Source organism: Myxine glutinosa, chromosome 1 (assembly GCF_964187855.1).
Source record: "Myxine glutinosa chromosome 1, kmMyxGlut1.1, whole genome shotgun sequence".
NCBI classification, from domain to species: domain Eukaryota; kingdom Metazoa; phylum Chordata; class Myxini; order Myxiniformes; family Myxinidae; genus Myxine; species Myxine glutinosa.
Genome location: NC_136261.1, coordinates 3396050 through 3420529, shown reverse-complemented (window position 1 = coordinate 3420529; position 24480 = coordinate 3396050). Strand labels below are relative to the sequence as shown.

General features: G+C 45.2%; 1 protein-coding gene across 1 annotated transcript in view; it reads right to left on the bottom strand.

Annotated features, from left to right (window-relative positions):
• The window catches only part of RTTN (rotatin), a 362213-nt gene that overhangs the window by 108133 nt on the left and 229600 nt on the right, over positions 1 to 24480 (bottom strand). The window contains exons 30-33 of the mRNA XM_078776353.1: positions 14967 to 15095; positions 11123 to 11224; positions 10856 to 11014; positions 882 to 959 (exon numbers count right to left, since the gene is read on the bottom strand). Of these exons, the coding sequence (XP_078632479.1) occupies positions 882 to 959; positions 10856 to 11014; positions 11123 to 11224; positions 14967 to 15095 (468 nt within the window). The remainder of the gene's footprint in view (positions 1 to 881; positions 960 to 10855; positions 11015 to 11122; positions 11225 to 14966; positions 15096 to 24480) is intronic.

Genomic DNA, 24480 nt, shown 5'->3' with positions numbered 1-24480 from the left:
TATCAACTAAAACGCCATCACAACATGTTCACCACCGTTAAACGAAATGAGACTCGTATTTTGAATGTTAGCCCCCCTTCATCAGACCCAAAGATGGTAAAACAGCAGAGCAAAACATTCCTGGTACTTTGTACTTGATAAATACCTCCTGTTTATCCTGAATAGCACTCCTTACCTACCTGTTCAACCACCCTGGTCTCTTTCTGCCTCCCCATTTACACCTCGTTGGGATACTTACCCTGTACATTACACATTTGCTCCTTGCAGGTTTCCCAATTCTCTGATGCCGACTGTAAGTTTGTTCCAATTTAGAGCACCTAACTCCCTCTCATACTCTCAATGTTTGTCTCCAAGAAATATATTAACCGTCATCCACTATCCTGAACATCCTCCTCCGACACTTTGAGCTGTCGCCCCTGCCTCATACCTGACTCAGTTTCATGCCATGAAAAACCGCCGTAAAAAACCTGAGGACCAAGAGAAGCAACCACAACCAGAAAATGTTTCAGCATCTATTCGTACGCTGACTCAAATAATTAGCTGAGGCTCGTGGACAACACACCTGGATTAACGTCCATACAAGGGACGGCACCTTGTGGTGCAACGGCCTGCCTGAGAAGAACCAATCCGACAGTTTGTAGTCGTATCAGGAATCAAACCCAAACGAGACAGCTTAAAGACAAGTGTGCTACCTCGATGCCTTCCTGTCCTACCTGTGATTCCTCTTGATATGAACTATGGAAAGAAAACCACCCCATCTCCAACCCAAAACTTTCCTTAGAGTAAATCCCTGACACCAAACAGTAAACCATGCCAACATGAAACCTCTTCTCTCCTCATGAGCTCACACTTTGATGAGGTGAGACCACATTGGGTTTTACCTGCCACAATTCATCCTGCACATCATCAGTCAAAGAGGGATGTGGAACTGCCAACAGGTTTTGCAGAATGGAAGCCACCTGCACACAACAACGGCACAAAGCGGATATCATGAAAGTTGTTTTGAATCTCCCCCCCTCACCACTCAGTTTCAAATCTCCCCCTCAACCATCCCCTTCAAATCTCCCCTCACCCCTGCCCTTCAAATCTCCCCCCACTCCTCGTCTTCCAAACTTCCCCCTCACCCCTCCCCTTAAAAACGCCCCATTCAAATCTCCCCCTCACTCCTTCCCTTCAAATCCCCACCACCCTGCCCCTTCAAATCTCCCCTCATCTCTGCCTTTCAAATCTCCCCCTACTCCTCGTCTTCAAAACTCCCGCCTCACCCCTCTCCTTCTAAACTCCCCCCTCACCCCTCCCCTTAAAAACTCACCATTCAAATATCCCCCTCACTCCTCCCCTTCAAATCTCCCCTCACCTCTGCACTTCAAATCTCCCCCACTCCTCGTCTTCTAAACTCCCCCCACAACCCTCCATTTAAAACTCCGCATTCAAATCTCCCCACACTCCTTCCCCTCAAATCCCCACCACCCATCCCCTTCAAATCTCCCCCCTCACCCACACCTCCACAAAATCATACCGACACCTCCTCCAATCTTCTACTTCATTCCGCCCTCCCCTCATATTTCTCCACACTATACTTCATCCCATAATCATTTAGCCTCTTGTCCTCTCATCCTGTAATCAATCCTGGCTCTTATCTTCTACAATCTCTGACACACTATCAACTGCTCCCATTCCTCCTCCTCCTCTTCCTTGTCTCACTCTGCCCAACCCCTGTCTTGTACCAGATATCCCCCCCCCCCAACCCCCCCACTCCCCAACTATCCTTCTTCATTAACGGTATGGACCTCAAACATCCGGGGCCTTTGCTCAAACATGACTGATCTCTCCACACAGGTTGCTTCTCACAAACCAGACTTAATCTGCTTAATAGAAACTTTCCTCCTTCAAGATGTCTCTGATTCCTTAATATCTCTTCCTGGTTACTCCCTCCTCCGGTATGATAGACCTGAGCCCCGTCCTGGTGGCAGTGTTGCCATATTTACCGAAAACTCTCTTCCTCACTCTCCCTTCACTGCCCTCTCTCCACCTCACCCCCAGGAGAACCTCTGGCTACGGCTTCCCATCCGATCCCACCTTTTGTTCATATGTGTTCTGTACTGTCCACAAAAGTGATGACTCCATTTACATCTCGCTGTCTGACATGAGCAACTCCTATCCACTCATCCCAACTCTCTCTTCCTCATTTATGGCGACTTCAACTGTCAACATGCCAGCTGGCTGGGTGTGGGTACCTCTCACACCAGCCATGGCACCTCAGCAAAGGACTTCTGCGACTCATTGGGACTGACACAATCTGTCAATTTCCCGACCCGGATCTCAGTCAACGGAGCATCTTCTCTTCCAGACTTGGTTATGACCAACTTCCCTGAAAATGTCTGCTGCTCTTCTTCTGCTCCAATTGGTTCATCTGATCATTTGCTTGTAAAAGTGGATGCCTCTCTGGCCGTTCTTCTCAGAGAGTCTCCTCAACGCCGATGGGTCTGGCATTTCACTCAGGCCAAATGGCATGGTCTTAAAGCAACCATCAAACTTCTGGACAGAGGGAAGGAGGGGCGGGGGGGGGGGGGGGGGTTGAAATCATCACTTGAAATCACATGAAAGGGTTTCAAATCAAGAAACATGGAATCCATCATTGCTTCCGACATTAAATCCTTCCTCTTCCCTAATGGCTTTGATCTCTGATCATCAATTTGGATTCAGACCAGGTCATCCTACTCTTGAAGTGTTGCTTCTGCTGTCTCAACAATGGATGGAGGTCCACTACGCCAAACAGGAAATCAGAGCTGTCTCCCTTGAAATATCACGTGCCTTCAATACGGTCTGGCACCCAGCTCTGCTCACCAAACTCTCCTCCTATGGTATCCATGGAAATCTCCATGCATGGCCTGCGGACTTCCTCTCTGGTCGCAGTCAACGTGTGGCCCTGAATGGAATTCTCTCATCTCCCCTTCCTGTTCAGGCTGGAGTTCCTAAAGTCATTGTTCTGGGGCCTGTGCTTTTTCTGGTATTCATCAATGATCTCTCCGAATCTCTGGAAAATCCTCCATCTTTTTGCTGATGACTCCACTCTCTGCCGCTCCATATATCAACCCTCAGATCGGCAGTCTGCAGCCTCTTCACTCTCTGCAGACCTGGACAAAATCACAAACTGTTCAAACATGTGGAACATGTCTTTCAATCCTGACAAATCTCACACTCTCACTATGTCTCTCTGAAAAGACCGTCTGGACAACCCTCCCATCTACTTTCTCAACAATCCTCTCGAAGAAGTTCTGTCACTCAAGCTTTTAGGTCTCACGATCTGCCATGATCTTTCCTGGGAAAACCACATTTCCAAGCTGGCCCCCAAAGCCAGTCGCCGACTGGGCATCCTCCGTCGTGCAAAGTCCTTCCTTTTCACACCTGAACTCCTCACCACATCCAAGGCTTTCATCCGCAACTCAATGGAATACTGTTCTCCCCTCTGGGCCGGTGCTCCTGCCTCACACCGAGCTCGGCTTCACGCTGTTGAAACCAAAGCTTTCAGAATCATTGGAATCTCCCTCGATGAAGCTAACTCTGAGGGCCTTTCACTCTCTCACCGCAGGAAGGTTGGTGGTCTTTCTGTCTTCTACCGACTCCTCTCCGGCCTTCTCCCCCAGCTCTGTTTGTGCTCTGACCCCCAAATATTCCTGCAGGACGCACAAGATCTGCCAGCAACCCTCTCCTGGTGAAATTACCAAAATCAAGACTCTCTATTCACCTTCACTCTTTCATTCCTCTTTTCTCCCACCTCTGGAACAAACTCCCACACTCTATTCAATCCCACTCCTCCCTCCAGGTCTTCAAAACGGCTGTTCACCACCATCTCTTATCTTCCCCCATCCAAAACCTTGATCTTTTCTACCCCCATGAATCCACCCAAACCCACCTCGTTCAAAATTCCCTTTTTTCTTTCCTGAAATCCCCTGCAGTGTCCATCTTGTTTATCCAATGTACCCTGCCCCAGCCCTCTCCCTCCCATAGATCTCCCAATGTCCCTGTTCTCTGCTGTTATTGTGATTCCCTCTCTCTCCCCCTCCATTTATGATATGTTACTGGTGAGGTACCCGTGCTACGCACGGGTGGGAGGCCAGAAACATACAGACAATGCAGAAACGGTGAATGCTAAAGCATGAAACCAATAAATTCCACATTACTGTAGCACCTTCAGTCACACGTCAGACATGGACAGCAAGTTCGTGAAGGACTTCCATGAAAAACGTACCCGTTCGCAAACAAACGGGTACGTTTGTTCTATACCCAGTCAATGGCGAATCTGCATATGGCGATCCGCGAATTCACGTTTAGAAAGAAGAAACCATCACGGCATTCCGTCATTCACTTGAACTCGATATCTCTTTTTTCATTCCAAACAGCATAACTCTAATCACAAATGAAATAACACAAATATAAAAAATAAACTTTTAACAACATTCGTGACATAAACAAATATTTAAATCCTGATGTGAAGTTACGTATGGTTGGGTGAATACAATTACGATTTCAAAATCGTAATTGTATTCACTCAATTCCAATCATCAATTGATACTTTAACAAAACGATTAACAGGATTAACGTTTAACGATTTAACATGACGATTGAATGACGGTTGTATTGGGATATTATCAAACCCGCGCATTGCCGTCATCTGTCCACTTCTGGATTCGCTGCGGGTTCGTAATTCTCATCACAATCTAAACAGTACTTGTAGAATTTCAATAAAAGCCACATCACTGTTCATATTGGTAAATACTATTCCATCGTTTGGAAAAACTGGAAAATTGGAAAATTGGAAAAACTGGAAAAACAATGTAGTGTGGTGCTGTGCACACACGACTCGATTGCCAGAGAGGTAGGCCACAACGCGTGGATACAACAAGAGTCTTTATTAAGAGCTCGCACTTCAGCACTGGGCGGGCTCGAGCTTAGAGCCCGCATATATGTCCCGAGGCCACGCCTTACCGCCGGGCGTGGCCGATCGGCCGAAAGGCGAGGCATGCATTTCAGTTCCCCGCCTGGACGCTCGCGCCACCCACTGGTGCGCGGAATTATTGTCCCTTGTGCCCGCCACAGTAGCCTATTTTACTCCAGGGCTTCCCAGGATTACCCACCCAAAATATCGTTGCAATCGGTTCAGCCGTTTTTGCGGTACCTTCGAATGGACAGACAGACAGATGGACGGACGGACATTTGGTGAATTATAGTAAGATATGTGTTAGCAAACTGTGAAAAAATATTTTTTGTGATTTTTATGCCGTGAAAAAGGAAAGTGAGGAGAGGGAGAAAAAGGGAATGGAGGAGAGGAAGAAAGCGGAAAGGGAGGCGAGGGAGAAAAGGAAAGGGAGAGGGAGAAAAAGGAAAGGGAGGAGAGGGAGAAAAAGGAAAGGGGGGAGAGGGAGAAAAAGGAAAGAGAGGAGAGGGAGAAAAAGGAAAGAGAGGAGAGGGAGAAAAGGGAAAGTGAGGAGAGGGAGAAAAAGGAAAGGGAGGAGAGGGAGAAAAAGGAAAGGGAGGAGAGGGAGGAAAAGGAAAGGGAGGAGAGGGAGGAAAAGGAAAGGGAGGAGAGGGAGGAAAAGGAAAGGGAGGAGAGGGAGGAAAAGGAAAGGGAGGAGAGGGAGAAAAAGGGAGGAGAGGAAGAAAAAGGGAGGAGAGGGAGAAAAAGGGAGGAGAGGGAGAAAAAGGGAGGAGAGGGAGAAAAGGGAGGAGAGGGAGAAAAAGGGAGGAGTGGGAGAAAAAGGGAGGAGAGGGAGAAAAAGGGAGGAGAGGGAGAAAAAGGGAGGAGAGGGAGAAAAAGGGAGGAGAACGATTAAAGGAAAGAGAGGAGAGGACATTGATTGTAGAAATAGCACTACATTGGATGAAAAACACAAAGCAGATCGATAAATGTAATATAATTTGTCTTTGATACAAAATCCAACGTTGAGAGAAAAAGTGGATAGGTTAAATAGGATAAAAAGTTGATGGTTGCTCAATGAAAACTAGATGGTGTTCATAGAATACTTACCCTGCGCAGTCAACTTGGTGTGAGCAAACGATTCTGTTTTTTCAGGGTTTTATTCTTTGATCCAATATGGCCGCCAGACCACGTGAGCGATGACATCATAAATTTATATTCTCGAATAGAATTGTTGTGTTGATCACGCTCAATAAATTTCAAACTGATCAGACTAAGCATTGTCCCGGTGGAATTATGTCATAATGAAGGCACCAATGACATAATCGTTAACATCACTTATTCCACATGCGGAGTTCTTTACAACAACAAACAACAACATGCATTTTAAGGCCATTTTCCCTGCTAGAGCGGGGGTTGGCCTTGCGGTCCCCATGACAATCTTCTCCATTTTGCCCTAGTTTCTGCATCTCTCCTTATTAACCCCCTTGCCCGCATTTCTTCTTCCACCATCTTTAGCCAAGTCTTTCTCGGTCTTCCCCGTCCTCTACTTCCTTCTACATTCATTTCCATCACTCTTCTCAACCAGTCACTTTCATCCTTCCTCAACACATGACCAAACCATCTCAACCTGTTCCTCTTCACAGCATCAATCACAGGCTCTATTCCCATCATCTTTCGCAATTTATCATTTGTCTTCCTCACTCTCAACGATACTCCGCACATCCACCGAACCATTCGCATTTCCACCCTTTCCAGCTTTCGTTGCTGCTCTACGTTCATTACCCATGTCTCGCTCCCATAAATCATAACACTTCTCACACATGCAGCATACACCTTTCCCTTCAGCTTCAACGACACTCCCCTCCTCATCAGCACGCCACTCAGTTCCCGAAACTTCTTCCATGCACATCTCACTCTTGCAACCGTTGCCAAGTCTGATCCACCTTCTCCATTAAGCATGTCTCCGAGGTAGCAAAATGTTTTCACACCTTCCAGCTTCACGCTGTCTCCAAGATCCAACTCAACATTTCCTCCATCTGCAGCTCCCTCTGTGCACACCTTACATTTGAATGTAGCTGCCACACTGGTTAATGACCCTCTCAGACCACTACATTTTTGATGAACCCACTCAGCGCACATTGTACATTGAATGGAGTTCACTCCGACACCCTTCCTGCACACAGCACATGGCCACTTCCCAGTTCTTTCCACCTCACCACATGCTTTACCACTTGCCATCACCTTCGTCTTTCCTATATTCACCTTCAGACCTTTTGTCTCCATACATTCCTTCCACTTGTTCATCTTTTCCTTCAGTCCATCCATACTTTCCGCAATCAACACCAGATCATCTGCATACAACAACTCCCACGGTAAACCCTCCTTTACGTTCTGAGCCAGCACCTCCATCACAGCTACAAATAGTAGTGGACTTAGTACCGACCACTGATGCACTCCCACCTTCACCTCAAACTCACCACTGTTCCCGTCCTTCGTCCTTACAGCTGTGCACGCTCTTTTGTATATTGCCATCACTACTCTGATCAACGATTCCTTCACTCCTAACTTCATCAATGCCCATGTCAATACTTCGTGTGGAACCCTATCGAATGCTTTCTCCAGATCAACAAACCCAAGAAACAACTTCTTCCTCTTCTCCATGTACTTCTCCTGCAACTGCCTCACAATAAAGACCACGTCTGTCGTTCCTCTTCCTGGCATAAATACAAACTGCATTTTGTCGATATTCACCTTCTTCCTTATCCTCCTCTCCAACACCCTTTCCAATACCTTCATTCCATGCTCCAATACCTTTATCGCTCGGTACGAGCCACACTCCAGAGGATCACCTTTACCCTTGTATCGAGGGACGAGGGTACTCGGTTCCCAATCCACTGGAATGCGGCCTTCTTTCACCACCAGATTACAGATCTCTGTCATTCTCTTCACACCCCAACTTCCTGCTGCCTTCAACATATCTCCCACAACTCCCGTCGGCCCTCCTGCTTTTCTACTCTTCATTGCTTTTATCGCTTCCTCAACTTCCTTCTCAGTTATCTTCTCTGCCGGTCCTAAAACTGGGTTACTCTCTATGTTGCCATCCCATTCATTCTCTGTATTCAACAGCATTTCCATATATCTTTTCCATCTTCCTTTAATTCCATCTGGGTCCACAACGATTTGTCAACGAAGCATTTTCCTACATGCCTCCTGCGCCTTTGCTACCTCTTTCTTTGCAGCCTTCTTGGCTGCCTTATAACTTTCATGCTCTGCTTTTTCTGCTCCCGTACCCTTCGCCTTCTGCCACTCCTTGAACTTCTTCCTCTTATCGTCAATCCTCTTTCCAACTTCCTCATCCCACCACCATGTTTCTGAGTGCCTCAGTGGTCCTTTTGTCCATCCACATACCTCACCAACGGCTCCCAACAGACTATCTTTCATTGACATCCAACCACGTTCAAGCTCAACCACAACATCCTCTACCCGACTCATCCTCTCTTTTAATGCCTCCCTTATTGTCACCTCTTTCAACCTCCACACCTTCATTCTCGGTTGGTACTTCACCCGCCGAGCTCTCCTCGCACCTTTCACCCTTATGTCGCAGACAACCAAGTGGTGCTGTGAAACAGCCTCCTCCCCCGGGATCACCTTTGTGTCCCGGAGGTGCCCCCTATCTCGCCTACGCACCATCAGGTAGTCAACGGTTGTCGTCGACCCACCTGACCTGTATGTAACAAGCTTATTATCCTCTTTCTGGAACTGAGTATTACAAATCAACAAATCAGCTCCATCAGCAAACTCCAAAATCCTTTCACCTTCTCCATTTCTCACACCATATACGTAACCCCCATGAACTCCCTCAAAACCGTCCATACTCCTTCCCACATGTCCATTTAAGTCTCCTCCTCCCACAACAACTTCCTCATCTTTCACGTTTTCCATCAGCTTCTCTATCGCAGACCAGAACTTGTCCTTCTCTTCATCGCTCCGACCAACCGGCGGAGCATATCCCGAGATGACGTTCACCAAGAGCTTTCCAATCATCATTTTCACCATCATCAACCTATCACTCACTCTAGTCACACTCACCACACTGTCTACAAACTCCTCAGAAAACAGGACACCAACACCATTCACGCCCTCCGGGCACCCTTGCCACACAAACTTGTATTTCTGTCCCTGCCTACCCTTCACCATTCTCACACCACTTCCCTTCCATCTCGTCTCTTGCACACAACATATGTCCACTCTTCTTTTGATCAATACTTCCACCACTTCTCCTGATCTCCCTGTCATTGTCCCTACATTCCATGTCCCAAACCTCAGAAACCGATCTCCACTTCGGGCTGTACCCTGCCCATATGTAGTTGTAATTGTCATGGTTCTCTTTTTGAGGCAATGTTTTTATGGCCGGATGCCCTTCCTGACGCCAACCCTCTTAGTCGCCTCTTACGACACGCAGGGATACGGTGTACCTATTCTAACCAGGGTACACACCGGGAAGCAATCATACTGTATCGTCAGTGCCAATCTACATTCGTATTTATGATAGCAGATTGTAGGACATGCAGGACATTTCTTCATTCCAATCACAGCCAATATTTATCTGGCTGAAGAGTGTTGACCATTGCTGGTGAGAGCTCTTGCTGTCCATGTCCAGCTCTATTATGGCTTTGACATGACAGACTGACCACAGCACTGATGGATCATGACAGCTGCTATTGTTGCTTCTCTGGCAATGCCAACATCGTTAAGGTTGAAATGGCAGTTGTCGGTCTGTGTTGAAATAGCAGACCTGAAACACGGTAGAATCCAAAGAGTAATTTTTCTCGTCTTATTGGTGTTGTCTTCCATCAGTAAAGACATGAGACTTTCCCAATTTTGTCTCAGGCCACATAGCTCTGGGAATAATGACCCGATCTGCCGATCACCAACAAACTGGGCGCAGATGTAGTACAGACTGAACAGACAAAAATGATGAATTCGTCCTAAATGTACTTCCGCAAGGAGTTCTTTACAATGAGCCACATTTCAATTTTATCAGTGGAGAGGCTTCAGAGATAGAAGTACAACGTTTTTCGGTTTTTCCAAAATGGCGCTTGTACAACGTGACTCATGACGTCATGATTATCATCAAAATATTCTGCAGAAGGAGGCGCTGCTGTGGTAAAAATTTCGTGTCAATCGGACCAACAATTGCAGAGAAAAAATAATTCACACTGATTGGATCAAGCGTTGTACTTGTCGAACTATGACTCATAATGAAGGCACCGATGACGTCATCATCAACATATCTTATTCCTCATGGGGAGTACTTGACAATGAGCCTTGTTTCAACTTTTTCCATTGAGTGGTTTCAGAGATGGAGACGTGCAATGTTTTTCCAAGATGGCGTCCATACCACGTGACCGATGACGTCATAATTATGAATTACAAAATGATGCAGGTGGAGGCGCTCTGATGGTAAAATTTCGTGTCAATTGGACCAATGGTTGCCGAGAAAAGGAATTTTTTAAATGCAGACACGCACACACGCAACGATCGCCTAACCCTGCTTTTCGCTTCACGAGCGCAGGGTGATTAGGGCTTAGTAATCCTTCCTCAATAACTGGTTACTCTGATGATGTCATTAAAACCGAGGAGCAAACGGAAATAGAGCGATACATAAAACGATAATCACGAAGTTTAAAAGAAGGAAGTTCTTTTCCAAAGCGGTTGAAACATATGGTCTGCTGACTTAATTGAACTCAATAACGATAAGTGACACAAATACGCTTTAACTGTTGTCGATTTAAGGTCAATATATGCTTAGGGAGTTACTTTGAAAAAAAAAAAAAGTAGTCTCTCCAACGATCTAATCGAAAAAAAATCAAAACACCTGATAAACAAAACTCTAACGTTAGCCATCAAACAGATATGCTTCAGTCGTCTCACCTGACAACGCACCAGGCTACACTCGGCATGGTCCAACAAAATGTTGAGGGCCGTTCCCCAAAGACCTCCTGGGATTCCACGACAAGCAGCAAGCAAAGCCCGACAACCCGACTCGGTGGTTGTGAGCACCGCCGCTATAGCCAGGCTGCTCACGCGAACCTTGACCACGCATAAGCAGAAAAACACGTTTTGATGAAACAATAATTGAATACAAGAACATGTCACAGCTCACAGAGGCAATCGAGTAAACTGCACATCTCAACATACCTCTGGGTCTCTGTCTACCCAAAGGGTGAGGAGCCACGTCAGTCCAGGTGGGTTGCTGCCTGTTCCAATATGACGTGGAGAACACCACAATTCAACCCAGTCCTGATGATATATGACAAATGGACACACACACCAAATTATCTAAGAGAGGAGGGGAGGAGGAAGGACACGAGCGAAGAATCGGATATGTTCTCATCCTGACTACGAGATCCACAAAATGGATCTGGAGAGACATATCATTCTTATTTGGGGAGACATATGCAGCGTACAAACATTCTTATGACATTTTCCACCTGTCTAGGTACATTTCAGAGAAATAAAAACTTAACTGGGTGCATTTTTGTCTTATTCTTCATTAAATGAGGGTCTTGAAGAAGCAAAACCCATGAAGAAGCAAAATAACAAAAGGCATCAGGTTTCCAAATTACCAAAAGTATGGTGGGGAAAGGGTGAAGGTGGTGGACATACACAAGGAGGAAGGAGGAATAACAAAAACAAGTAACAATGGCATGGAGAGAAACATAATGGGAAAGAATGAATGAGGGTCGAGGACATTGTGGATGTGCACGGGTGAGTGTAGAGGAGATTGTGGATGTGCACGGGTGAGTGTAGAGGAGATTGTGGATGTGCACGGGTGAGTGTAGAGGAGATTGTGGATGTGCACGGGTGAGTGTAGAGGAGGTCATGGATGTGCACGGATGAGTGTAGAGGAGATTGTGGATGTGCACGGGTGAGTGTAGAGGAGGTCATGGATGTGCACGGATGAGTGTAGAGGAGATTGTGGATGTGCACGGGTGAGTGTAGTGGAGATAGTGGATGTGCATGGGTGAGTGTAGAGGAGATTGTGGATGTGCACGGGTGAGTGTAGAGGAGATTGTGGATGTGCATGGGTGAGTGTAGCGGAGATTGTGGATGTGCACGGGTGAGTGTAGAGGAGATTGTGGATGTGCACGGGTGAGTGTAGAGGAGATTGTGGATATGCACGGGTGAGTGTAGAGGAGATTGTGGATATGCACGGGTGAGTGTAGAGGAGATTGTGGATGTGCACGGGTGAGTGTAGAGGAGATTGCGGATGTGCATGGGTGAGTGCAGAGGAGATTGCGGATGTGCACGGGTGAGTGCAGAGGAGATTGCGGATGTGCACGGGTGAGTGCAGAGGAGATTGCGGATGTGCACGGGTGAGTGTCGAGGAGATTGTGGATGTGCACGGGTGAGTGTCGAGGAGATTGTGGATGTGCACGGGTGAGTGTAGCGGAAATTGTGAATGTGCACGGGTGAGTGTAGAGGAGATTGTGGATGTGCTTGGGTGAGTGACGAGGAGATTGTGGATGTGCACGGGTGAGTGCAGAGGAGATTGTGGATGTGCACGGGTGAGTGTGGAGGAGATTGTGGATGTGCACGGGTGAGTGTAGAGGAGATTGTGGATGTGCACGGGTGAGTGTCGAGGAGATTGTGGATGTGCACGGGTGAGTGTAGAGGAGATTGTGGATGTGCATGGGTGAGTGTAGCGGAAATTGTGAATGTGCACGGGTGAGTGTAGAGGAGATTGTGGATGTGCATGGGTGAGTGTAGAGGAGATTGTGGATGTGCACGGGTGAGTGTAGAGGAGATTGTGGATGTGAAGGCCATGAAAGTATTTAAAGTCTGTGGAAGTTTTTGAAGTCTGTGGAAGTTTTTGAAGTCTGTGGAAGTTTTTGAAGTCTGTGGAAGTTTTTGAAGTCTGTGGAAGTTTTTGAAGTCTGTGGAAGTTTTTGAAGTCTGTGGAAGTTTTTGAAGTCTGTGGAAGTTTTTGAAGTCTGTAAGTTTTTGAAGTCTGAAAGTTTTTGAAGTCTGAAAGTTTTTGAAGTCTGAAAGTTTTTGAAGCCTGAAAATTTTTGAACTAAAAGAAAGTTTTTGAAGTAAAAAAGTTTTTGAAGTAAAATAAAGTTTTTGAAGTCTGTGGAAGTTTTTGAAGTAAAAGAAAGTTTTTGAAGTCTGTGGAAGTTTTTGAAGTAAAAGAAAGTTTTTGAAGTCTGTGGAAGTTTTTGAAGTAAAAGAAAGTTTTTGAAGTCTGTGGACGTTTTTGAAGTCTGTGGACGTTTTTGAAGTCTGTGGACGTTTTTGAAGTCTGTGGACGTTTTTGAAGTCTGTGGACGTTTTTGAAGTGTGTGGACGTTTTTGAAGTCTGTCGACGTTTTTGAAGTCTGTAGACGTTTTTGAAGTCTGTAGACGTTTTTGAAGTCTGTGGACGTTTTTGAAGTCTGTGGATGTTTTTGAAGTTTGTAGACGTTTTTGAAGTCTGTGGACGTTTTTGAAGTCTGTGGACGTTTTTGAAGTCTGTGGACGTTTTTGAAGTCTGTGGACGTTTTTGAAGTCTGTGGACGTTTTTGAAGTCTGTGGACGTTTTTGAAGTCTGTGGGCGTTTTTGAAGTCTGTGGAAGTTTTTGAAGTCTGTGGAAGTTTTTGAAGTCTGTGGACGTTTTTGAAGTCTGTGGATGTTTTTGAAGTCTGTGGACGTTTTTAAAGTCTGTGGACGTTTTTAAAGTCTGTGGACGTTTTTGAAGCCTGTGGATGTTTTTGAAGTCTGTAGACGTTTTTGAAGTCTGTGGACGTTTTTGAAGTCTGTGGAAGTTTTTGAAGTCTGTGGACGTTTTTGAAGTCTGTGGAAGTTTTTGAAGTCTGTGGACGTTTTTGAAGTCTGTGGACGTTTTTGAAGTCTGTGGACGTTTTTAAAGCCTGTGGATGTTTTTGAAGTCTGTAGACGTTTTTGAAGTCTGTGGACGTTTTTGAAGTCTGTGGACGTTTTTGAAGTCTGTGGAAGTTTTTGAAGTCTGTGGACGTTTTTGAAGTCTGTGGAAGTTTTTGAAGTCTGTGGAAGTTTTTGAAGTCTGTGGACGTTTTTGAGGTGAAAGAAAGTTTTTGAAGTGAAAGAAAGTTTTTGAAGTGAAAGAAAGTTTTTGAAGTGAAAGAAAGTTTTTGAAGTCTGTGGAAGTTTTTGAAGTCTGTGGACGTTTTTGAGTTGCAAGAAAGTTTTTGAAGTAAAAGAAAGTTTTTGAAGTAAAAAAGTTTTTGAAGTCTGTGAAAGTTTTTGAAGTCTGTGAAAGTTTTTGAAGTCTGTGAAAGTTTTTGAAGTCTGTGAAAGTTTTTGAAGTCTGTGAAAGTTTTTGAAGTCTGTGAAAGTTTTTGAAGTCTGTGAAAGTTTTTGAAGTCTGTGAAAGTTTTTGAAGTCTGTGAAAGTTTTTGAAGTCTGTGAAAGTTTTTGAAGTCTGTGAAAGTTTTTGAAGTCTGTGAAAGTTTTTGAAGTCTGTGAAAGTTTTTGAAGTCTGTGAAAGTTTTTGAAGTCTGTGAAAGTTTTTGAAGTCTGTGAAAGTTTTTGAAGTCTGTGAAAGTTTTTGAAGTCTGTGAAAGTTTTTGAAGTCTGTGAAAGTTTTTGAAGTAAAAGAACGTTTTTGAAGTAAAAGAAAGTTTTTGAAGTCTGTGAAAGTTTTTGAAGTCTGTGAAAGTTTTTGAAGTCTGTGGAAGTTTTTGAAGTAAAAGAAAGTTTTTGAAGTCTGTGAAAGTTTTTGAAGTCTGTGAAAGTTTTTGAAGTCTGTGAAAGTTTTTGAAGTCTGTGAAAGTTTTTGAAGTCTGTGAAAGTTTTTGAAGTCTGTGAAAGTTTTTGAAGTCTGTGAAAGTTTTTGAAGTCTGTGAAAGTTTTTGAAGTAAAAGAACGTTTTTGAAGTAAAAGAAAGTTTTTGAAGTCTGTGAAAGTTTTTGAAGTCTGTGAAAGTTTTTGAAGTCTGTGGAAGTTTTTGAAGTAAAAGAAAGTTTTTGAAGTCTGTGAAAGTTTTTTGATGTCTGTGGACGGTGTGCAACACGTCCTTACATCTCCGTCCACATCAAAACGCATCTCGTGAGCAAGCTGGTACAGGCACTGCAGAGCGCTGCGAGTGACTCCCTTCCCCAGGAACGACGTGCAGTTTCCTTCTCTTCCGATACTGAAGGATAAAATCACCTGCACAAGATACTCAATGATAAAATCACCTGCACAAGGTACTCAATGATAAAATCACCTGCACAAGGTACTCGACGATGAAATCACCTTCACAAGATATTGAACAATAAATCAAATCACCTGCACAAGATACTCAATGATAAAATCACCTGCACAAGGTGCTCGACGATGAAATCACCTTCACAAGATACTGCACAATAAATCAAATCACCTGCAGAGATACTAATCGATATAATCACCCGCACAAGATACTGATCGATAAAATCACCTGCACAAGATACTCAATGATAAAATTACCTGCACCAGATAATGAATGATAAAATTACCTGGGTACTACGCTCACCATTCAGAGAGACAGTGGCGTCATTCCCCATCACACCACCATCTCACATGTCCATATGTGCCAGCGGACAGGTAGAACGATGGATGGAATCAACAAGACAGATTGAGGTACACTAACTGCCGCGGGAAGAAAGGAGAATCCATTTTGCTCTGACGAAGGGTCAACTCCCAAAATGTCAGATTCTCCTCACTTGCCACGGTGGTTAGCATATCTCAATCAAGACTCTATCGAAGAGGGGTTAACTCACAAAATGTCAGATTCTCCTCACTTGCTACAGTGGTTAGCATATCTCAATCAAGACTCTATCGAAGAGGGGTTAACTCACAAAATGTCAGATTCTCCTCACTTGCCACGGTGGTCAGCATATCTCAATCAAGACTCTATCGAAGAGGGGTTAACTCACAAAATGTCAGATTCTCCTCACTTGCCACGGTGGTTAGCATATCTCAATCAAGACTCTATCGAAGAGGGGTTAACTCACAAAATGTCAGATTCTCCTCACTTGCCACGGTGGTTAGCATATCTCAATCAAGACTCTATCGAAGAGGGGTTAACTCACAAAATGTCAGATTCTCCTCACTTGCCACGGTGGTTAGCATACCTAAATCAAGACTCTATCGAAGGGGGTTAACTCACAAAATGTCAGATTCTCCTCACTTGCTACAGTGGTGAGCAAATCTCAATCAAGACTCTATCGAAGAGGGGTTAACTCACAAAATGTCAGATTCTCCTCACTTGCTACAGTGGTTAGCATATCTCAATCAAGACTCTATCGAAGAGGGGTTAACTCACAAAATGTCAGATTCTCCTCACTTGCCACGGTGGTTAGCATACCTAAATCAAGACTCTATCGAAGGGGGTTAACTCACAAAATGTCAGATTCTCCTCACTTGCTACAGTGGTGAGCAAATCTCAATCAAGACTCTATCGAAGAGGGGTTAACTCACAAAATGTCAGATTCTCCTCACTTGCTACAGTGGTTAGCATATCTCAATCAAGACTCTATCGAAGAGGGGTTAACTCACAAAATGTCAGATTCTCCTCACTTGCCACGGTGGTTAGCATATCTCAATCAAGACTATCGAAGGGGGTTAACTCACAAAATGTCAGATTCTCCTCACTTGCCACGGTGGTTAGCATATCTCAATCAAGACTATCGAAGAGGGGTTAACTCACAAAATGTCAGATTCTCCTCACTTGCCACGGTGGTTAGCATACCTAAATCAAGACTCTATCGAAGAGGGGTTAACTCACAAAATGTCAGATTCTCCTCACTTGCCACGGTGGTTAGCATACCTAAATCAAGACTCTATCGAAGAGGGGTTAACTCACAAAATGTCAGATTCTCCTCACTTGCCACGGTGGTTGGCATATCTCAATCAAGACTCTATCGAAGAGGGGTTAACTCACAAAATGTCAGATTCTCCTCACTTGCCACGGTGGTTAGCATACCTAAATCAAGACTCTATCGAAGAGGGGTTAACTCACAAAATGTCAGATTCTCCTCACTTGCCACGGTGGTTGGCATATCTCAATCAAGACTCTATCGAAGAGGGGTCAACTCACAAAATGTCAGATTCTCCTCACTTGCCACGGTGGTTAGCATACCTAAATCAAGACTCTATCGAAGAGGGGTTAACTCACAAAATGTCAGATTCTCCTCACTTGCCACGGTGGTTAGCATACCTAAATCAAGACTCTATCGAAGAGGGGTTAACTCACAAAATGTCAGATTCTCCTCACTTGCTACGGTGGTTAGCATATCTCAATCAAGACTCTATCGAAGAGGGGTTAACTCACAAAATGTCAGATTCTCCTCACTTGCCACGGTGGTTAGCATATCTCAATCAAGACTCTGTCGAAGAGGGGTTAACTCACAAAATGTCAGATTCTCCTCACTTGCCACGGTGGTTAGCATACCTAAATCAAGACTCTATCGAAGAGGGGTTAACTCACAAAATGTCAGATTCTCCTCACTTGCCACGGTGGTTAGCATATCTCAATCAAGACTATCGAAGAAGGGTTAACTCACAAAATGTCAGATTCTCCTCACTTGCCAAGGTGGTCAGCATATCTCAATCAAGACTATCGAAGAAGGGTTAACTCACAAAATGTCAGATTCTCCTCACTTGCCACGGTGGTCAGCATATCTCAATCAAGACTATCGATGAAGGGTTAACTCACAAAATGTCAGATTCTCCTCACTTGCCATGGTGGTTAGCATACCTCAATCAAGACTATCGATGAGGGGTTAACTCCCAAAATGTCAGATTCTTCGCACTTGCCACGGTGGTTAGCATATCTCAATCAAGACTATCGATGAAGGTTTAACTCACAAAATATCAGATTCTCCTCACTTGCCATGGTGGTGAGCATACCTCAATCAAGACTATCGATGAAGGGTTAACTCACAAAATGTCAGATTCTCCTCACTTGCCATGGTGGTTAGCATACCTCAATCAAGACTATCGATGAAGGGTTAACTCACAAAATATCAGATTCTCCTCACTTGCCACGGTGGATCCTGAACAAATTGTTGCATTTTTGTGATGTTCACCATCCACGTTAATCGTTCATATCAATTGTGGCTCAGTCCTTCACTCTTTTGTTACCTAACTATGTTGTTATACTTCTCTTACCCTGACAGATTAAAAACATAGGGGCAATACCCCTGGCAGAATAAACAGTATATTGCATGACTAAAGGCAATGTAAACCAATTTCAATGGTTGCGAGAAGACAGGGCAGCATGTAGAATCATACAAACATAATCATAAGACTTCAAACAAACAAAGAAAAAAAATACCTATTTTGGGGGGCAACCTCCCCCACCTTCCACCCCCAAATACTACCCTAAACCCAGATTTTTAGCTCACCTGGAACGAAGTTCAAGGCAGCTTATGCGATGGCGCATCGTCTGTCCGTCAGTCCAGTCCGTCAGTCCAGTCCGTCAGTCCAGTCCGTCAGCCCAGTCGGTCAGCCCAGTCGGTCAGCCCAGTCGGTCAGCCCAGTCGGTCAGCCCAGTCGGTCAGCCCAGTCGGTCAGCCCAGTCCGTCAGCCCAGTCCGTCCGTCCGTCCGTCCGTCCGTCCGTCTGTCAGTCAGTCAGTAAACACTTGAAACTTCTTCTCCGAAACCGCTGATAGGATTGCGACCAAATTTGGCACAAATGATATTTGTTGTATTGTGACTAAAGTTTGTTCACGGCATTAAAAAAAATCGGGGTCTAAGGGAGTTTACCGGGGGTCAAATTTGATCCAAGTTTGACCCCCCAAAATAGGAATTTGATTCTTCCTCTGAAACTACACACACTATTTTGATGAAACTTTACCACAACCTTCATAACCTGCGGTGTACCGAATATTACTCTAAGGGCATCCACGGGGGATGAAAAGGGGTCCGTATATGGGGTTGGGGGTGAGGGGGGCTGCCCCCCAAATTCGGTATTTTTTTGTTTGAAGTCTTATGATTATGTTGGTATGATTCTATCTGCTGCTCTGTCTTCTCGCAACCATTGTAATTGGTTTAAAATACCTTTAGTCTGTGCAGTATACTGTTTATTCCACCAGGTGAGCGCCAGGGGTATTGCCTCCATGCCTCCATTGTTTTTCCATGCCGTGAAAAAACTTTGGCACATCATGGGTGGTGAAAGGAATGTTGTGGTCAAGTTTCATTGGAATTATATGTGTAGTTTTGGGAATTCTATGTAGAGAAGAAAGCAAATACCTATTTTGGGAAGCACCCTCCCTCCCTCCCCCCAGTAGACCATCAGGGCCCGATTTTTTTTTAATGCTGTGAACAAACTTTAGTCACAACATAATAAATATCATTTGGGCCAAGTTTTGTCACAATCCAATCAGCGGTGTCAGAGAAGAAGTTGCAAGTGTTGACGGATGGACGGACGATGCACCATCGCATGAGCTCTCCGGACCATAACCTGGCCCCATCCTACCTGGCTGACCTCCTCTCCAGACACACTCCCACCCGCAACCTCCGCTCTGCTGGTACCAACCTCCTGACCCCCCCCCCCCCCCCCATCCGGACCAAATTCAGATCCTGGGGGGACAGGGCCTTCTCCATCGCTGCTCCCACCCTCTGGAACTCACTACCTCACACCATCAGAGACTCCTCCTCACTCACCACATTCAAAACATCACTCAAGACCCACCTGTTCAACACTGCATTCAACATTTAACCCACAGCATTTAACCCCTGACTATCTCCTCTCCTTCTCCCTCCTTTGTGCTTTGAATATTTCCCGATTGATTCTTCTTTTTTGCAATTGTTTTTATGTTTTGCTATGCATTATGTTTTGCACTCTGTCAAAGCGTCTTTGGGCTTCCTGAAAAGCGCTATATAAAATAAATGCATTATTATTATTAGAAAACGTTTAATTTCATCCTTTCATTTCCTGCTTCTCACCTCATCCATTGTGGTTGAAATGAGATGGGGTCATGCTGTCCTCCTAAAACACGCTACAGTTCATCCTTAACTGTTCATTCATTCATTGCGCTCTTCCTCTTCCTCCAACTCCTTCACAACATTCCACCGTGATCATTTCTTCCTCGGTAGTAAATAGGTCCATTCATATTGATCTATCACAAAGTTACAACGTAGTATTCCTGAAAACCTTCAATAGTCTGACCTTTCACTCCAACAGTGGTGTGTGTGTGCCCACATTGTTGGTTTGGGGGTAAAAAGGATCATGATTAGGGATGGGGAATGGTGGTTCGCTTGACGCCATGGAGGAAAGAGTGGGATTGAACATCCTCAAGATGGTGGTTCCACAAAAGGGAGAAAATCTTTCCTATTTCCACGCAAAGACAGTGCCTGGGACTCATTTTCCTCTCTTTTTCTGTCGCTCATTCTTCTCTCATTCTCTCGCTCATATATTCATTCATTCACACACTCACTCTCTCTCTCTCTCTCTCTCTCTCTCTCTCTCTCTCTCTCTCTCTCTCTCTCTCTCTCTCTCTCACACACACACACACACACTCTCACACACACACACACACACACACACACTCTCACACACACACACACACACACACACACACACACACACACACACACACACACACACACACACACACACACACACACACACACACACACACACACACACACACACACACACACACACACACACACACACACACACACACACACACACACACACACACAACATCTCGTCCCTGATGCGATTCATACAGTGCAGCAATTAACAGAAAGCGAATTGTTTTTCCTCCTGGAAAGCCAACCCCACTGGTAAAAAGAATCTGCAGTCTGTCCCGAAACCTCGTACACTCATACCCATTGTGTCCTCACATGTGCCAGAATTCAATGTTAGGCCCATCTGAGATGAGAATCGCCATCCATTAAACTTCACCATCCAGTTAACTTGATGGTAGTTGATTAATTTTGTATTTGGAAAATGCTTGCCTGTTCCTCGGCCCTTAATGGACACTGTTCATGCTAAATCTAACTGCCCTCATTCCATCTTTTTGAGAAAAGACCTAGGCCCTTAATACCTCTATTCCTATGCCCACCCTGCATCTCCTCACTGAAAAATGTCGGAAAGCATGTGAACTTCCGTCTTGCCAATGTGGAGAAATCCTTCGCCATTCTTCCCTCCTCCAATGTTAATGATAGTGATGCATCTGTCGAGGCCCTCGTCCTCAAAAACTCTTTTTTTTTTCTTCTTTTTTTGGTATGCTGAATCGAGGCACGTGAAAGAGCTAACATTTACTTCACAAACAAATCAACCAGACAAACAAAATATATAAAAAGAGGGAGCGGAAGACAAGATGGGGAGAGAAGGGGAAGCACACAAACACAACATTTGAGAGCAGGGAGATGTGTGGAAGGGAGAGGGCTTGGGGGGAGGCGGCATGGGAAGGGGAGGGGGGGGGGGAGGGAGAAGAAAAACACAAGGACACCAAGGACTTCCAGGACAGAAGTTGGTATTTCAAAAAAGTGGAATTGGGGTGAAATTAGCGGGGGTAGAAAAGATCAAGGTTTTGGATGGGGGAAGATAAGAGATGGTGGTGAACAGCTGTTTTAAAGACCTGGAGGGTGGAGTGGGATTGAAGAGAGTGAGGGAGTTTGTTCCAGAGGTGGGAGAAAAGAGGAATGAAGGAGTGAAGGTGAGCAGAAAGTCTTGATTTTGGCAATTTCACCAAAAGAGGGTTGCAGGCAGATCTTGTGCGACCTGTAGGAATATTTGCGGGACAGAGCCCAGAGAGAGCTGGGGGTGAAAGGGCAGAGAGGAGTCGGTAGAAGATGGAAAGACCACCAACCTGCCTGCGGTGAGTGAGTGAGAGGCCCTTGGAGTTCGCTTCATCGTGGGAGATTCCAATGATTCTGAATGCTTTGGTTTCAACAGCGTGAAGACGAGCTAGGTGTGAGGCAGGAGCAACAGCCCAGAGGGGAGAGCAGTATTCCATTGAGCTGCGTATGAAAGCCTTGTATGCGGTTGAAATGTGGTTTTCCCAGGAAAGATCATGGCAGATAGTGAGACCCAAAAGCTTGAGTGACAGAACTTCATGGAGAGGATTATTCAGAAAGTGGATGGGAGGGTTGTCCAGTCGACTTTTCGGAGAGACATCGTAAGAGTGTGAGATTTGTCAGGATTGAAAGACATGTTCCACTTGTTTGCCCAGTCTGTGATTTTGTCCAGGTCTGCAGAGAGGGAGGAGGCTGCAGACTGCCGATCTGAGGGATGAAGAATGGAGCGACAGAGAGTAGAGTCATCAGCAAAGAGATAGAGAGGATTTTCAAGAGAGTCGGAGAGATCATTGAGGAAGACCAGAAAAAGCACAGGGCCCAGAACACTGCCTTGGGGAACTCCAGCCTGAACAGGAAGAGGAGATGAGAGAAACCTATTCAGGGCCACACGTTGACTACGACGAGAGGGGAAGTCCGCCAGCCATGCGTGGAGATTTCCATGGATACCAAAAGAGGAGAGTTTGGTGAGCAGAGCGGGGTGCCAGACCGTATCGAAGGCAAGTGATATGTCAAGGGAGACTGCTCTAATTTCCTGTTTGGCATTGAGGACCTCCATCCATTGTTGAGAAAGCAGAAGCAGCATGTCCAGAGTAGAGTGACCAGGTCTGAAACCAAATTGATGATCAGAGATCAAGCCATTGGAGAAGAGGAAAGATTTCATATCTGAAGCAATGATGGATTCCATGACTTTGCTGATAATTGGGAGACGGCTGATTGGTCTGTAGTTGCTGGGATCTGTTTTTGCACCTTTTTTGTGCAAAGCGGTGATGTTGGCAGATTTCCAAGCAGATGGAAGATGACCTTGAGCAAAAGAGAGGGTGAAGAGAACCGAGAGAGGGAGTGAAAGAGCGGAAGAACAGGATTTTAGGACCCGTGGGCTGATGCCGACAGGTCCAGTTGCAGAATCAGAGTCGAGGGTTGACAGAAACTGTTCCACCTTGTCAGGAGGAAAGGACATAGAGTCCAGGAGCAGCTGGGTACGACTGGGTACGGTAGGTACAGAGAGGGATGGGTTTGGGACACAAGATTTAGAGGCAAACACAGAGTTGAGGCATTCAGCTTTTTCACGTGCGGAGTCAGCCATGTGGCCGTTTGAGGTGAGGGAGGGGATGGAGGGGGAACAAACACCAGAAACAGATTTGACCAGATGCCACCAGGATTTGGAAGAGGGAGACAGATAAGAGAGTTCGGTCCTGAGAATGGAGAGATATTGTTTCCTGGCTCTCCTGAGGGTGGACACACACTTGTTTCGGGCTTTGTGAAAGGAAATAATATTTCCTTCCGTTGGATTTGCTTTCCAGGAGACGAAAGCAAGTTGTTTCTGGGCAATAGCCCCACCACAAGATTCCGTGTACCATGGACGGGAGGAAGGGTATGACAACTGAAGACGAGATGGGATAAATCTGTGCATGAGAGAGAGCAGTTTGCTTTGGAAGAATTCCCAGGAAGAATTGATGTCAGAGGCAGTAGAGATGGGAGACCAGTCCAGATGATTGATGGCTGCTTGAAGACCGTGCCAGTTGGCCGGAGTGAAATGCCAGACTCGTCGACGCTGAGGAGGCTCTCTGAGAATGGTCAGCGAGATGTCCAGTTTAACAAGCACATGATCAGAAGAGCCGATTGGAGCAGAAGAAGAGCACCAGACATTTTCAGGGAAGTTCTTCACCCTTTTCAAATTGAGTTTCCTGCCCTTTTCCAGGTCATATACAAAGACTGCCTGCATGGAAAAGACATAATACCACAATTCATAATAATGTTGTCAAAACCAACTCTCAACTGCAGAACAGTGAGACTCCCCATCGCAAGTAAAAAATGATTATTGCAACGTTGCTTTGGAAGCAATCAGGTCCCATGCTGTACCTCAGGAGGCAGTTGTCCCAGAAGGTAATGCTTTGGAACAAATCCTGTTTTTTATATACATCAGTGACATGTCTCAATCACTGGAATATCCATTACATCACTTCACAGATGACTCCAATGTGTACAAGGAAGTTTTTTCACACCTCCACCAGGCAGACGATGAAAACAACCCTCTCAACAGCTTTCTCCAGATGATCTGGTCATCGAACAGGTCATCGAACTGGTACATCGAACTGAAACCCCATACTCCTACTTTCTCCCTCCACAAGGACAGGAAGGCAAATATTCCAATTTATTACTGTGGTCAGTCTCTGGGAGAAGTATTGTTGCGGATATGAGGACTGTATTTTTTTTATTGTGTGCTTTATTATTATTATTGTTTATTCTGCGCCTCCTGCCTCCGGAGTTGTGTAAAGGTCAAAGGGCGTCTCGGTAGTTATTCCATAAACACCACATTGCAGGACCCGATAAAACCCTTGTTCAGTAGCTTATATCTTATTATGTGTCTTAGGGTAAGGCTGTGTCTCCCATTAATTTAAATACTCCATTGCACCAAGTGAAATAAGAATAGGTCCCCTTTCGTTTCATTTCAATGGTCAACTGCATTTTGGGCGGTTTTCTTCAACCACCATTGGCCACGAGGCAGGGTTGGGGAAGAAAGGCATGTCTCCACCTCGT